At 40.8% G+C, this 16,806-nt stretch overlaps 1 protein-coding gene across 2 annotated transcripts in view; it reads right to left on the bottom strand.

The window, feature by feature from the left end:
- Positions 1–4,978, bottom strand: part of KCNN2 (potassium calcium-activated channel subfamily N member 2) — a 186,989-nt gene extending 182,011 nt beyond the window's left edge. The window contains exons 1-2 of one of the 2 annotated variants that reach the window (XM_082835503.1): positions 3,857–4,978; positions 3,134–3,229 (exon numbers count right to left, since the gene is read on the bottom strand). In XM_082835503.1, coding sequence (XP_082691629.1) covers positions 3,134–3,229; positions 3,857–4,963 — 1,203 coding nt within the window. In that variant the 5' untranslated portion in view covers positions 4,964–4,978. The remainder of the gene's footprint in view (positions 1–3,133; positions 3,230–3,856) is intronic. The other variant, XM_082835504.1, reaches the window with a different exon arrangement.
- Positions 4,979–16,806: the final 11,828 nt, after the last annotated feature.

A 16,806-nucleotide genomic window follows, 5' to 3' on the forward strand; every position in this document is an offset into this window, starting at 1 on the left:
ACTGACTTGCTTTCCAAGGTTCTCCATGGAAATGTCAGGGCCTCCCCAAGCTTCGTTAAAGCAATTCCGGTGGGCAGAGAGCCAGAACATTGGCTATAACACTTACTTTTCCTGAATGCAGTAAGAAATCCTACCACGTACCAGAAACCCATACTAGCTAGCTCTCACTATCCAATCATCATACTGCTATGCTAAAAAGAAGAAGAGGAAGTGTCACATTAGACTGCATGCTATGCCCAAGAACATGCTCTGAACAGCAGCATAACCCCCGCATTGAGTTCCCTAACTCAAAGCTAATCTATATACTTAGAATTCTTAATAGTAAACTGAGAAGTACCTATTTGCTTAAAACTTATGAAAGAAGCACATCTATACCAGTGACATCAATAAGTTAAAAAGGGGTCAATTCATCATTTTCCACACATGGATACATTAGCCTATGCACTTGATTTTCCTGTGTTTCAGAGTGAACTATTTCAGCAGCAATCATTGACTACTCTCTGGATAAAGAACATGTTTTTTCTGGTTCTTGATTCCCAGCTCAGGGTCTCCACATTTATTTGGTCCTTTTCCATTTCATATTTTTAAAAAAGCATCTCAGGTAAGAATTTGGAACTTCAGCTTGAGGAAAACAAAAATCACTCTAGATTAAACACTGAATGTAAAAGCTACATCCAAAACAACTAAATGATATTACCTGAGCATCCATTTTGAAATTATCTTAAGTGTGGTTGGTTTAGCAGAAACCATGTATCAGGTCAGATAATTCCAATTATAAAAATATAACTTTTTGTGATGTTTATGTTGCCCCAACAATAAAGAGGTTCACTGTGCTTATAACCCTTAGAGGGGGAATTCATGTCTTCATTTTCATCACCCGTGCTCTTCGTACTCTAATCAATATATCTATGCATTTGTATAACAGAAATGGTCCTCAAAATTAGCCAGGGGTGGAATTCTTTCAAGTGTGAAATGATCTTTAAAAATATGACTTCTTTTATTTGTATTACTTTCTCTAAGTTTTAAGAGTTCTAATATGGTATCAAAAACTTTTTACACCACGTAATTAACATCTGGCCAATGTTAATGGCCAATGTTTGGTCCTCACAAACTCCTATAAGTTATTTCAAAAAAATCTCCCCATAATTCTTAAAAGGTTAGCATTTTCAGGAAGACACTTTGTTCTTGGTGTTAATACCATCAAATGTCCTCCGCCTTGAATGCTTGTTTTGCTGTGTGTTTTTCAGAAGGAACAGGAGTAATACGAAAGCTGATGTTTAATTAAAAAAAAAAAACAAAAACAGCAAGGTCTCTTTCTAGGGTGGATTAAATAAAACTACTCTGGTCTTCAAGCCAAAAAAAAAAATTAAATTACTTGATTTTTATAAATACCTAAGAAGATTTTAGAAAAACCGTTTAAGTCTAACCCTATTCAAATACCAAACGTTTGGATTTAGAGAGGAACCACAGACAAAGACATGTCCATGTTCAGGGCTGCTAACAAGGAGTAGCAGAGTGCAGCAGGAAGCATTCTAGGTGGAAGCTAGGAGGACAGGCCTGGTCACGCTCTGCACTGTCTAGCTGTGGAATCTGGCAAGCTGGTCACCTCTTCTGACTGCAGGTACCTCATCTGTAAACCAAGTCAAAGGGCCATTAGACCTATTTTGTTCCCTAGCCTTAAGTGTCTACCCTTCAAGTCAAAATGAAAAGATACTCTCATGATGCTTAAGGTACATTTTAGTATTACTTTAAAATGTTTGAAAGAATCTCAAAAGCCCACGATCATCAGCGCTGAATTAAAGATGTGTAATTATTTAATAGTAAACTGAGAAGTAATTAAAGATGTGTGAATTATTAAAATTTTAAAGGGTCCAAATGTGTTTGCCTTGTTTTGGCAGTGCAGTTTTATTACTTAACTCTAAATATTTTCACTCTTTCTAATTCTCATTCTCTATCCTCCTTCCTTCAAAATCACACTTTTCAAAGTCTTTGCAAATTTGAAAGCATGATGAAGTAATTTCTCCCCCCTCATGTGGGGTCATGTGTATCTTTATTTTGCTTGGGCAATAGTTAAAATTGGTTTCTTCCATATTTAGTATGTTTTTGCAAATTACTAACTTAAAATTAATTTAACTTATAATTAATGCTAAGTTATTTAAATTCAACGGCAACTCCTAAAGGAAAGCAGCCTAAATTCGAGGGTTTAATAGTTCCGCCAAATGCCTAACACCTGATCCAAAAAAATCAGAAAATGCATATTAGTGTAAGTTCTAAACTGGAAAATCTCAATCTCTCTTAATTTTTGAAAACTCTAGTTATTTTATTCCCAAACCTTAATATTCCTTTAACTGAAAGCTACAGCAAAATAAACAACTTAAAAGACAACCCATGAATTTTAGACGGACTATTCTGAAATGGTCAGTAACAGTCAAATCTAACAATAGAGTTCCTGGCTACATTTAAACAAAACAAACATTTTCCTAACAAGTTCACTCACAAGGGCAGTGGCCTTTGCTCTTAAGCGACATTTTTAATAAATAATGTAATGATTGTACCTGAAAATCTACCAAACTACCAGATATACAGAATTTGTATTCTTAATTTACAACAGATTTTTTTCTTCAACTTTACAGTAAGATATAGAAAAGGTTAGACTTTTCTTCTTGTCTTATTGATATACATTAGCAAGGAATATCACGGGCCTATTTTCTTCTCTAAGCTACAGTTATGGAAGGTGATACACATGGGCACAATGTTCCATAATGACCCACCCATCTTGTTAAATGTTTATTAGACAAGAATACACGTTTACCTGGCGGACTAAGGCTAGTATATGACTGGCCTTGAGCAAAACAAATACAGTGACTGATATGGAGAAGTGGATCTACCTAAAGAAGAGAGGGGAAAATCTGAAAGGTTTAACAAATACATCCTGGAAACTACTGCACATTTACATGCTGCACTGTTTGTTTTGTTTTTAACTTCTTGAAAGAACAGGTCAGGTGCTAAGGTAAGAATACAGCGTGTGTCTTCTGTAACCTCAAGCAAGGACACGACAGCTTGGAAAAAGCGTTTGCTGCCTTGCACTTCCCCCGGCTGAAGTCATTCATAAACAGCAGAACCCCGAAGTTACCTGTATTTCCCTGGCGTGGTACACGATGATCAGACCGAGCAGGATGATCGTGGAGAGACTGATAAGGCATTTCAGAGCTAAGGAATACAGCGACGCCTGCAACACAGACAGAAGCACTTTAAAAAAAAAAAAAAAAAGAAGCACTTTTAACCACCTTTAAGATCCGGGGGGGTCGGTCAATCCCCAGCAAGGGGACCGGAATTCCCAGTAGGAGGATGGGGGTAGGGGCACCTGTCTCGGCTCTGTGATCTGTCAGATCACTTGGCCTCACAGGAAAGAGAGAGAGGAGATCCCGGAAGGCCAAGCAGCGGGGTCCTCGACACCACAGACCCAAGCGCAGCTCGCGGCTCTCAAAACCTGAGAGGAAGTTATCCTTGAGTTTAAGCGCTTGGGTTTGAAAGGGGCCTCCGACATCGTGAGCACCAGGAGAGGAACAGACCATGCTTTCCTCACCGACTCCTGAAATCACTTCTTTAACGTGCCCAAACTCGCTGGGCATTCACTGCCTCCAGAACTTTGCGCGCGGAAAAGCTTCCTCTCCAGAGTTGCCTTGCGGATTAGGGGAGCGAGTCTCAGCGGTGCTCGCCGTCCCGGCGGGCACCTCCGATTGTCCGGGAAAAGCTCGGAACTGGCAGGCAGAGAGTTCCCACCAGCGCCCATCCCAACCACCCGGTGTCCGGCTCTGCGGCCCGGGAACGGTGAGCAAAGGGCTGGAGCACTTACCTTGTCGTAGGCGCCCCACGACAGCTCGGTCTCGATGACCATGACCACGATGCCGAACATGCCGAAGATGAGCGCGTAGTCGCTGAGCCGCTTGCGCTTCTCGAACAGGGCGCGCCGGTGGCCCAGCTTGTAGCCGATGTTCTGGTTCTTCTTTTTGCTGGACTTGGTGCCACCGCTGCTGCCATGCCCGCTGCCACCGCCGCCGCCGCCTCCAGCGCTGCCTCCGCCGCCGGCTCCGTAGAGCGCCAGGTTATTGGAGTTGTTGTGCTCCGGCTTAGATACCACGATCTCCGGGGCTGAGGACGAAGCGGCGGCGGCCGCGGCTGCAGACGGGGAGGACGCGCCGCCACCTCCTCCAACAGACGCCGGGGGCTGTAGGGGCTGTGCCTCGGAGTCCATCTCGTGCAGGTTCCGGCGGGACGCGCTCAAGTTGCTGAGCGGCCGCATGACGCCCCCGTTGTACCTACAGCTGCTCATGGCTATTTCGGTGAAGGGGTTGCTCTCGCGCCGCGCCTGGGGCTGGCTGTGCTGGTGGTGCGCCGGGTGCGGGTGGTGGTGGTGGTGGTGGTGGTGCGAGAGCGGGGGCCCGGAGCCCAGGCTGCCGAGGCTGCCCGTGGGGCTGGCGGCGGGCTGCAGGCTGTGGCACTGGTGGTACTGGGAGGCGGACGCCGGCTGCTGCGCGTACTGCTGCCGGAGCGCACTGGCATGGCTGGACGGCGTCAGCTCGCTCACATTGAGCTGGCTGCCCCGGCGCGACGAGCAGCAGCAGCAGCACGACGAGCCTGACAGCGGCGAGGAGGTACGGGTCCGGAAGGCGCCGCCGGGCGAGGAGGTGCGGAGCAGCAGGGACAGGTTATCCCCCGCCCCCGCCCCCGGGGCACCGGAGGAGGCGCAGCTGTTGCACCGGAGGCATGGGCTGCTGCCGCCGCTGCCCTGCTGCTGGTGCGCGAGGTGCGGGGGGTGGTGAGGGTGCGGGAGGGGCGCGAAGGGCGGGCACGGCTTGTCCTGGCTCTGCTGCTGCTGCTGGCAATGCAGGTGTGAGGAGAGCGGTGGCGGTGGCGGCTGCTCCGAGAAGAAGCCGCGCTGGAACTGCAATGGGGTTTCCATGTCAGGGCTGTTAAAGCTGCAGGGAGACCAGGCGGTGGTGCACCCTGCGCAATGCGTTATGGTAGGGAGCGGAGACTCCTGCTGCTGGTGCGAGGAAGGGCCCATGCCGGCTCCGGTAGAATCCAGGCGGCGCGTCCAATTGGTTGGGCTCACCAAAACAATGGGCATGACATCACCTGCGGGGACCAAGACTGAGTTTGCAGTGCGCGCGGTTTAGGGGAGCGTGTGAGAGAGAGAGAGAGATGGGGGCGGGGGGGGGGGTTAGAATCTGCAGGATGAAAACCCTCGGAGGCGCAGGCCAGGACAGGGTGAGGGCGGGGGTTCCACCTGCTGATTGGGAGCACCCGTGAGCACCACCAGGTAGTGCAGCGGGTCTGCAGAGGGAGGAGGAAAAAACAGGCGTCCCCTCCTTCCCGTGCCACCACCCCCCTAACTAGTGCCGGACGCGCAGTCTAGATCCCCTGCACCGGGCACTGCAGCACGTTGAGCCACCCCAGCCAGGGGGTCAGGCGAGGGAACAGTGCGGAACCCGGGCCACTCCTCCACCGGCATGCACGCCTCTTAGAGCTGCAGAACAGCAGCCTCCTCGCCCCACGCCCACTTCTCCCTAATTGTCCCGCTGAGAGTGGGCTGCCGGCTGCCCGCCAAATAACTGCGGGGGCACCCACTTTGGAGAGAAAAAGTTTGACGACTAGCTAAGCCAGTGCAGCAGGGCTTAGTGAGAACCCCGGGGCCTGAGCCCTTGTTTGGCCGCTGCGAGACCCGAACGGGCCCGGCTCACCGATCTTCCCCACGCCGCTGGTCTCTGGCGCCGGGGAGTCGGGATTGGCTGCGCGGTGCTCTCGCCCTAATGCGCTGCGGCGCGGGTAGGGTTAACCTCCTTGGCGCCTAGGCCTGGGGAGGATGGGGGCGGGGCCGGAGGAGGGGATCCCCTTCGTCCGCGGGAGGAGCCCGCGCGGGCTTCCCGGGTCCCCCTGGCGGGGGCGGAGGGCTTTCCCCGCCACTGCCTGCTCACATTTGCGCCTTCTGCAGAACATGAGGGGCTGGCGCCCCCGGCCGCCAGGTCCTGGGCTACGGCGCTCAGGCCCTCTGGCCGCCCCAGTGGGTAGGTCCGCGGGCTTTTCCTGCCACGGAGAAGAGGTTTGCTCGAGAGTCTGGGGAATGCTCAGCGACCGCCGGCCACCAGCTTGTCTTCTGTTCTTCCTCCTCCACACCTGCAGCACAGACACAAAGCAAAGGCGGATCACTGTGGCGCAAACACCTAGCATCTTATGTGCCAAGCCCTGACTGCGGCGGGGGCGGCGGATGGAGAGGGGCCTGGCGCTGGCTGATTCACACCGGCAGTCATAGCCTGGCTAGGAAATTATTAATAATAACTCGGACTGAATAATAGCTGCCTGGGGACAGTGCTGGAGTTTTGCTAGAGTTAGGTGTAATATTTATTTATTTGCTAATAAACTAATAAAAATTACGCTTTGTGTCTCACAAATTTCCTGTGATGTGTCCTTCTTTTGGGCGATATACTAACACAAAGCGGTAGGGGACCCTTTCAAGGGTTCGTTGTTACTGCTCCATCTTAAGTCATTATCGTTTGTATTTCTTTGTAAGTTGAGATTCCCGTCTCCAGAAAAGGGAATGAAATACACTGGCCAGTTGAATATTTGTTTCCCTTTTAAATCGTGATTTTAGAGCATGATTTGTATGATAGAAGTTATAACGAGTTAGAAATTAAAGTGAAAGCGATCACCCTCATTAGGTAATTGGAATTCTCAGCTGGATCCAATTTCTTGATATTCTACTCGGCAGCTTCCCTGAAGTTGCTTACCACGTACCTGCCCCTAAGAGAGAGTTTGCGTTTTCAGTGCCTCGGAGTGAATAATTCATTTTAGGATATCCTTTGGATATGAGTTAAGCAATTTTAATTTTTTGTGCATGCAAGTAAACAGATCCAGAAGAAAAAAAGGGAGAGGGTTGCTTTTAGTCCCATAGAACTTGCATTTCTCTGTAGTCTTGGTCAAAAATAGAATTTGAATGGCTAAAAACTGGAGACAGCATTTTATTTTTATATTCCATGATGATTTTTGGTAATTTAATAAAATTTGTTTAGAATTTTGATCATAGAATCTTTGTGGTAGCAGAGTAGATCTGCATGAATTGTGTGGTGAACATGACTATTAAAAACAATTCTAATGAGTAATTTGAGATTACAATGAAAGCTTCCAAATTAAAATATTTTCACCTTCTGGTGTGAAACAAAATTCAACTCAAGCACAAAATCCATAATACATTCATTTTCACTTTATAACAAATTATATGAGCTTCTTCTCATTGCTACGCATAGCTGACTAAGTGAAAAAGTTTGACTCATCCTTCCAAACCTAAATACATCAAATACACTTATCATGGTAAATTAACACTTTCATTAGCCTTTGGTAAATTTTGTTGAACGACTACATCAATCCCCTCTCCAAATGTCACAATAATTGTTACCAGCACAAAATTAGATATAAGGTTCTAAAGTTATTAAAATGTCATTCTAAAAAGTAATGGCTGCAAAAAAACACAAAAAAGTAATGGCTGCATCTTCTATTGTCAAACTGACTTTCTCAAATAGCAAATTCAAAGCTTCAAAGAAGTTCCATAGATAAAATAACAGGGAAAAAATTATTGTATCTTTTGCCATGTATCTCTCTATGCCTTAGTACCGGATTAGGTGCAGTGCCTTTAGTCATGTAGAAACAGAGTGTTTGCTGAGATTTACGACAATGATGGAGTTAACCACTGCTCACAGAGGGGGATCAGGGGAGGAAAGGGTGCACAAGGTAAGAAAGAAATGGAGATTTGGCAAACAAAATGAGGAGCTGTCAGAATACCAAAAACTCAGATTACCAGTGCTTCCACCTAGCCAGTGCCTTACAAAAGCTCATGAAATAATATAGTTATGTAAAACCCACTGTGATGGAGAAAGAGGAGAGCAAGTCAGTCAGATATTTATCATCTTTCTGTTTCAGGGAATCATCTGATCACACACACTCAAAAAATCTTCTTGCTAATAAATGTCTGTATTTGGAGAGTACAATAATCCCTTATTAGTATGGTGATGAAAAGCGACAAGATGCCCCGACAACTTTGTTTTACTTTTAGCCTGAATCCTCATAACTTTATTGTTTGGGGCATTTTACACTATTGGGTTATGACAGGGGCACATTTAAGAAGTTCTCCTTTCCATCAATCCTCTTTTCTTTAAAAAATTAACAAATGGATTTTAAGCTTATTGTAAACTTTTCATATAGCATACCATAATTTTGCTTTTTTCCCCATATATAGGATTATAGATGCGACATGTAAAGTTAAGCAGTTAGAACAACAAAGACAATATTCTTCCATGTGGATAGTACTTAGCACTCATTTATATTTGTGAGAGTGAGGAGGGAAGGAGAGGAAGAGAATTACAAAAGATTGAAAGAAAGGCGACAATACAAGGGCCTATAACCTCCAATAATAAGCTCTTGGAAAATTGCATGTGCTTCTCTTTCTGTCATTAAGATATATAAGTGCTGGAATTTCTCTAGTTTAACACCAGAGGTCATACTCATCCACAAAATACATTTCAAATACTATCAGTTAAATACCTTTATTTCCAGTGTCACATTCTTGTAAAAATTCCCTGGTTTTTTTTTCCTTATGGATTAGAAAGATTGCTTTTGAATTTGGATGTTTCTGATCTATCTGCAAAGGCAGTCAGAACAGCTGATGCAGGGGTCCAGGGCATCTGTTTCCCACACTGAGTGCTCTGAGGGATACTTTGACCTACACAGTAAATGTTTTTCTGGGATTTTCTTTTTTCTTTGCCTGGTTGAGTAAATTATTTGGTGGTGCCAAGCACAGGGGTTGTGACAAGACACAGCCTCTCTGAACTCAGTTTGCTTAGCAGTCAGTGCAAATGGGGACTTGGGATAATGTCAGAGTCGCTCCTTGCTTCCCGACATGTCTCATGAAAAACACTTCTTCTTAAGCCACGTATTGTCATCCTAACTTCATAAGAAATGTACATTTTAGAATATCATTGTTACACGTATTCTTTTGCTTCCACATTATTACTAGAAAGTATCAAGATCTGAATGAGCTTATTGATGATAGTCTTGTTAAGTAATACCACCATTATTCAGGGATTAATTATCCTGTTAGGGCCTATTCATTAACTTTTCCAAATTTGTTTTACCCTTATCCTTGCCTCCTACCATTTCTCAGCTACTTAGCATATCTATAAAAGTCTCAGTAGTGCCAGCAAAAAAAAAAAAAAGATAGAACTTATACTAGTTTTGTTAGCAGAATTGAACTATGTTACACAATTAAATAGGTGAACAGGTTGAAATTATTGACTATAAGTCTTTTTAAAATAGTCTACGGATTACATAAACAAATATCCCTTGGCAACTAGAAACACACATCTGAATCTAAATAGAAAGTCATAAAAAAGACAGTGGATAGCACATTCTAGTTTATAAAGCAGTTTCTCATGTGTTACTTTATTTGCATCTCTCAAGAGCCCTATGCAAGGTAGGGAAGTTTTTATGATCATCTCTACTTTACAGGTAAGGATAACCCTGAGATGTGGGCTACCCCAGGTCACACAGCTGCTGAGTAGCAAGAAAAAGCCAGACTTCAAGTACATTCTTCTGAGTCTGTCTGATGAGTCTGTTTAACACTCCTCTAGCCTTTCCTCCATAGCAGAAAAATTACCTATTGACTCTATCAACTCATACAGGCTGATACTCCACTAATAGTCAAGGAATGGACAGCAGTGGCTCATCATTACCATTCACTGCCTTTGAATGACCTCATGAACATATCCTCACTGGCTTGGTTGGGATTCTGAGATTCTTAACTACTCCCCTTGCGTTAACTTCATTTGATCAACAGAATAATTCATGAGGATCTAATACAAGTGTGGATGAAATGGCAGTGCTGTATGCATGCAGGTCCAAGGTACCCAATTAAAAAGTATTAAAAAAATTAAGATTCTACTCTATTCAGACACAGTCTTCTGCTGACTTTGCTGGCAGCCTGGGCATTTCTCATTTTTGCCAATGTCCATAGTAAAACTGAAGGCCATTGAAGACTACTTAATAGCACTAACAGAGTCCATTTTGTCTTTTTATGTAATAAGTGAGAAGAAAGAGGCACAAGCTCTTTGCCCTGTGGCTTAGAGGAACTCTCCTGCAGTCCTGCAGGGATCCAGCCTGGCTCTCGGCTCTTGTGCTCTGGCAGAGTTGTCTTCTCATTGCATCTCCCTTTGTGCCAAAGAGTGAGCAGGGAACCAGAGAAAGGAGGTGGGGCTCTATGCCACAGGCAGAGATAAACCAGTGTGTCTTACAGCAGGAGTAGAGAGTTACCAAAAGTGGGATCAAGGATATGCAAAACCATTCCTAAGTATGGAAGTCAAAGCTTCCACTTGGTGATCCCCGAAGTTTCATGGTGGCTCAGTGCTCAAACATAACGATGCTACAAAAGTTCTTGAAGTTTGTTTTCCCTCTGAAATCCAATGTATTGTCCCATCATTATTTTCTCTTCTCTTACAGGATTAGGATCCATGATGAATTAGCTCTTTTTTCTCTTTTCCTGTTAATTCCATTCCCATAGGTTATTCATCAACCCTCTATGTTTTCCTTTTTCTTTTCTACCTCTTGCCAAACAGGCTCAGGAAATCAATTAATCATCCTTTGTCTATCTTTATATTACTATTTCCCTTTCTGGAACTATTTGTAAATTCCTACTCCCAAATAATTGCTTTAGGGCAAGGAGAGAGCTGGTGCCCACTCATATAAAGGTGAAAAGCATGCTTTTCTAAGTAGAATTAAACATAATGTCATCAGCAGCAAAACACTCTAAATGTTGATAAATCTTGAAGTTCCACATATTCATCCTCATCCAATAAGCCAGATTTTTCTTAAAAATGACTTTAATTCTGTGTTGTTGATGTTTTATTTTTAGCTATAAATTTAGTAGCACTTTTTCTCTATTATTTCTATCCATATGCTACAAAATGACATACATGATACAACATAACAGAAAAAAACACAACAGATATATACTACACAAATATAATGACAAAACACACTATTTGACACAGTGTTTTACCCTTGTTCCTTAGAACGAGTGCTTCTCAAAAATGTTTTAATTAGTCAAAACTATTGGTTACTTTTGTTCACAAGTCAAGTTCTCTTAACAAGGGGTATTTCTTGGCTCTTGTAACTGCAAATATCATGATTAGGGAAGACTTCAGTGCTGTTTGTTTCAGAGGTTAAGACATCATCAGGTTTCCAGCAACTTTCTTGTCATTGTCCTCCTTCATATATATTGATCAGACTAATTTACCTTATGGTGGGAAAAATGGCTGTAGCAATTCTAGGCTTCATATCCACAACCATGCTATCCCTGTCCCAACATTCCAACAACTCTCTTGACATATCTATTGAACTATCTCTATTCACCAATAACATGATTTTGTATTTAGAAAATCCTAAAGAGTCCACTACAATATATTAGAACTAATAGACAAATATAGCAGACTTCTGGATACAAGATTAATATTTAAAATGTCAATTGTAACCCAAAAAATTGTCAATTGTATTTCCCTACACTAGCAATGAGCAATTTAAATATGAAATTAAAAAAAGTTTAATGTGCAATACAATAAAAAAGATTAAGAATATATCAACAGAAATGTGAAACTTATACACAAACTAAAAAATATTTTTGAAAGAAATTAAGGAAGACCTAAATAAATGGACATACATCCCATATTAATGAATCAGAAGATTTAATATGGTCAATACTCCCCAAATTGATCTATAGATTCTCTCAAATCTTTATCAAAATACTAGATGACTTTTTTGGAGAACTTGACAAACTGATCCTAAAATTCAAATGGAAATACAGGTAGCACAAAACAGTCAAAACAATCCTGAAAAAGAACAAAGTTGAAGGACTCAAACTTGCTGAATAAAAAGTTACTATAAAGCTATAGTAATCAAGATAATGTATAATGGAATAGGATAGATATATAGATTAATGGAACAGAATTGAGAGTCCAGAAATAAACCTTTACATTTACAGTCAATTGACTTTTGACAGGGTGCCAAGATAATTCAATGGGAACAAAAATAGTCTTTTCAACACATGATACTAGGAAAACTGGATATTCACATGTAAAAAGCAAACTTGGACTTCTTCCTTATACCATACATAACAATTAACTCAAGTAGATCAAAGACTTAAGTGTGAGAACAAAAACTATAAAACTCTTAAAAGAAAGCATATGGGTGAGTCATTATGATCTTGGGTTAAGTAATAGTTTCTTAGACATGACACTAAAAGCATAAGCTACAGAAGAAAAAAAATAGCTACATTGGATTTCATCAAAATTTTGTGCTTCATAGAACACCAAAAGGAGAGTAAAAAGACAATTTACAGAGTGGGAGAAAATATTTGCAAATCATAGATGTGTGGGACTTGTATCCAAAATATAAAGAACTCTTTCAACTCAATAATGAAAAGAATAAATACCCCAAAGGCAAAGTCTCTGAACAGACATTTCTCCAAAGAAGATATAATAGTGATAAATAAGCACTTGAAAATAAATACACATCATTAGTCACTAGGAAAATGTAAATCCAAACTACAATTAGATACCACTTCATAACCGCTAGGATGCCTTTAATCAGAAAGACATATAATAACAAGTGTTGGAGAGGATGTGGTGAAATTCGAACACTCATACACTGCTGGTGGGAATGTAAAGTGGTACAGCAGCTTTGGAAACCAGTTTGGAAGTGCCTTAAAATACTAAACGTAAAGTTACCATATTACCCAGCAATTCCACTCCTAGGTATATAGTCAAGAGAAATGAAAATATACATCTACACAAAAACTTGCACATGAATGTTTATAGCAGCATTATTTATAATAGCTAAAAATTGGAAAGAATTCAAATGTCTGTCAACTTGGTGAGTGTATAAATAAAATGTGGTATATTCTTACAATAGAATATTATTCAGCAGTAAAAAGAAATGAAGTACTGATACATGCTACAACATGGAGGAGCCTTGAAATATGTGAAAGAAAACCAGTCACAAGAGACCACATGTTGTATGATTCTATCTATTGGAAATGTCCAGAATAGGTAAAGCTATAAACAGAAAGTCACATTAGTGGTTGTCTTATGCTGGGAATGAGGACGGGGCAGTGCATGGGGATTCAGTATTAATGGGTACAGTGTTTCCTACTGATTTAATAAAAATATTTTAAAATTAGATTGTGGTAATAGTCATATAACTCTGTGAATATACTAAAAATCATTGATTTGTACACTTGGAATGGGTGAATTGTACAGTATATGAATTGTATCTCAAGAAAGTTGTTAAAAACTGATGAGAGAAATAAATCCCCAAACAAAACTGAATGCTAAAATGGAAGTATCAATTTAAAATGAATAGTGCCAAGGCAACATTACATAAAAGTAGAGAGGAGCAGGAATAAGTTTCCTAAGTGACATGAGTGACTATTATCTATGAATTTTAGGGAATTTGAGGATTCAAATTTTTTTTCTCTGAGCCCCTATCTAAATGGCTTAAAAATCCTAACAGTATCATGATTCAATAAATATCCAAGAAGAATTTCAGGAGAAAAATGAGCTGTGGCATTATTATTTTAATTGTGGAATGCAGATTTCTCTTACATATAAGTAATAGATCAGGTATATTTTGTACTGAATTCTACAGTTAAAAATCACTGTCATCATATGATTCTAACAGACAGTGTAAAGGAACTAAGACTAAAGCAGTCTCTGAAGATGACTTGTAATGGTTACTTGTGACCATTAATTAATTTCTCTGTAATGTGTTAGCTCCATCACCCTTCAGTAGTTCAGACAAATACTTATAGCATGATGAGAGTAAAGCCTTTTTTAAGAGGTTATCTGGGACAATTTGGGAAGTATACACTCTTAGTCTTGAGGGTTGGCAGCAAAAGTGCACTCTGCACCCAGCCCACAGCATGTGGTTCAGCTGTTTGAAGCAAATGGCTTAAAGGACTCAGCAGTCAGGAAGACATAGCACAAGGCAGACACTGTGTAGGTGGCAGAGGTATCATTTGATATTGACAAGTGACTGTAACACCAGAATCAGACTTACTTCAATGCTCATTTTTAAAGAGAGACCAGAGGAGTCAGAGGCCCTCTTATGAAAGCCGAGCCAATGCTCAAAGCTGTCTCATGAATGGTTGTCTAGAGGAGCTCAGAATTGGGTATTAAATCAGGGGAATGCAATATTCCTGACGATTTCTCATTCTTACATGAAGAACTGATTTGTTCATGGAGTTTCTTGTTTGTTCGTGTCTTTAGACAAGATAAAGGTCATGTTTTTGTTTAAATTTATTAAATACTTTGCTAAAACAGTTTCTTTTTCTTCCCCTTTATTTTAGTGGCCCCATAGATGATGGAAAAAAAGATGCAGAAAACAGAACACTTTGTTCTTGAAGATAAATTAAATGAAGTGTACTAAGCCGTTGAAATGAGATTAATCAAAAAGATTTTTCTAGGTTATTAAGCAGAGTTCCAAGATGAAGGACTCATATTTCCTGTTCTAGATTTTAGTATTTTGCTTATCTCAAGATCAGGACTTTGGAGAACAACAGAGAGAACAACAATTTTAAAAATGAGCTTTACCTACAAGTAGTAAATTCTGACATAATTGGTGGGGTGCCACTTGCTACTTTAGCATGCCTGAGTGTTCACTTTTTTTTATTAGATCTCCACTCAGAGGGAGGGGTAGAGAAGTTAGTTTTGCTTGGATTCGCTAAAACGGGGCAAGGAAGGGTCTTTCACTTCACTTTTGTCCCTTTCTTTAACAAGTAGCAAAGAAAATATCTTATGTTTGTATGTCTTAGACTTATAGTCCTTAGGAGACCCTTATGATGTTTTCTTTTCTTTTTCTCATTTTTTTTTTCCCCTGAAGGGACTGTGGATTTTCCTAGGAAGGAGGCTTCATTCTCGAAGGTTTAAAGAGGATCATGGTCTCACAATCTTCAGGAGAAGTCAGAAAATGCGAGAAGGATGAAATCTTTCAGATAACTAACTAGAGAACCCTCAATTCCCAGCAGACCGGAAGAGGAAATTGGTAAGAAGAGGGAACATTAGTTCAAACTTAAATGTAGTAATGGATATGACACAGACTATGTCCTCAAGAAGCTAAAAGGACAAGGTACTCTCTTTCTTTCTTGTTCAATTTCTAAAAACAAGGAAACTGGCTTCAAATAAATGTTCAGAAAAGCTTTCTAAACCTTCTTTATGTAGCTGACCTAACTACTCTTTAAAAACACAACTCACTAGACGTAAGAAGAAAATAAAGGAGATACAGTTTTATGATCTTAAGATGGAGAAGATTTTCCTAAACAATTGCCTACACCCAACAGCCATAAAGGAAAAGACAACTGACTTTATCTTATAGCATTACAAGACATCCATAAGGACCAAAATCAAAAAGACGAGTGCCATATTTAACAGACAAAAGGTTAATATTGAGAAATATGTTTTTAAAAAAGGTCTAAGAATTTGATACAAGAAAAAGAAAAGAAAACTGGACGGAGAAATAAGAAAAGGATATGAACAAGCAATTCAAAGAAGATGAAATATGAATGGTCCAAGAAAGCAAAAAAGACCTCTGAATAATCAAGGAAATACAAATTGAAACAATTTGCATTTCCGTTAGACTGAATAATACTGTATAATGCATTGGTAAGGATGCAAGACACCAGCTTTTTCATACACCATAGATAGAAGTGTAACCTGGTAAAGCCTGTTTGAAACCAATTTGACAAGACCCCTCAAAATGTTAAATGAACAACATCTTTTCAGTTAACAAGTCCACTAAAAGGAACCTATTCTTTAAAAATATTTGCATGTGTGCACAAAGATATATTTACAATGATGTACATTATAGGAAAACAAAACAGAATAAAATAAAGGCCCATCAAAAAGCATCCTATAGTAGTTTCTTTTTAAAGGATGAATAAGACCTATACGTAGAGGATGAATAAGACCTATAGAATTATCACCAGTACTCTTATCATTAAATCAAACAGAACAAATCATACAGTATGATCACAAATATAAAAATTATATGCTTCTATCTGTATATAAATTCATAGGATAGAGGCCATCAGGATTGTAGTGGTAAGTGTGGAGGTGTACATGTGGCTGTGGGCATGAGGGCAGTTTTTAGGTGTTGCTTGCTGGGTGAATCTTAAACAATGAATACATTTTTGAAAATACAATAAAAAGAAAGAAAGGAAAATAAGCCCATATTGCTCAGGCATGTGAACCTATCCCTTCCCGATCTCTTACATGCCGACCACTGTATTTCCCCATACTGCAACAAATGACTCCTCATCCCAATTAGTATAAGCTTCATGGGAGGTGTCCAGTAAGTGTTTGTTGAATTAATACTTAATTAAATTCATAAGTTTAAAGTTGTTGCCTTAGGAAAAAAAAGTAAAACCTAGAGGCTGTGCAAACATCCAAGAATCAGTCTTGTTTCTTTATTTACTGATGTATCAAGTTAACTAGTGAACTTATAGATGTGAACTTAATTTTTGCTTTGCTTTGTTTTGCTTCATGGAAAGGAAACTCTACCGTGGTCTTTAATCAAGGTTTCTAAATGGCCTGCGTTGGTTGTCCATGAACTCCAGATGGCATTTTCCATCCCAGGGTTAATTAGGCCTCCACTGAAGTCTTCCTATGTCTCCAAAATGGAAATGGTTGTAATCATGTGGGCAACAACTGT

Source organism: Leucopleurus acutus, assembly GCF_964270905.1.
Source record: "Leucopleurus acutus genome assembly, chromosome: 3".
Taxonomy (NCBI): Eukaryota; Metazoa; Chordata; class Mammalia; order Artiodactyla; family Delphinidae; genus Leucopleurus; species Leucopleurus acutus.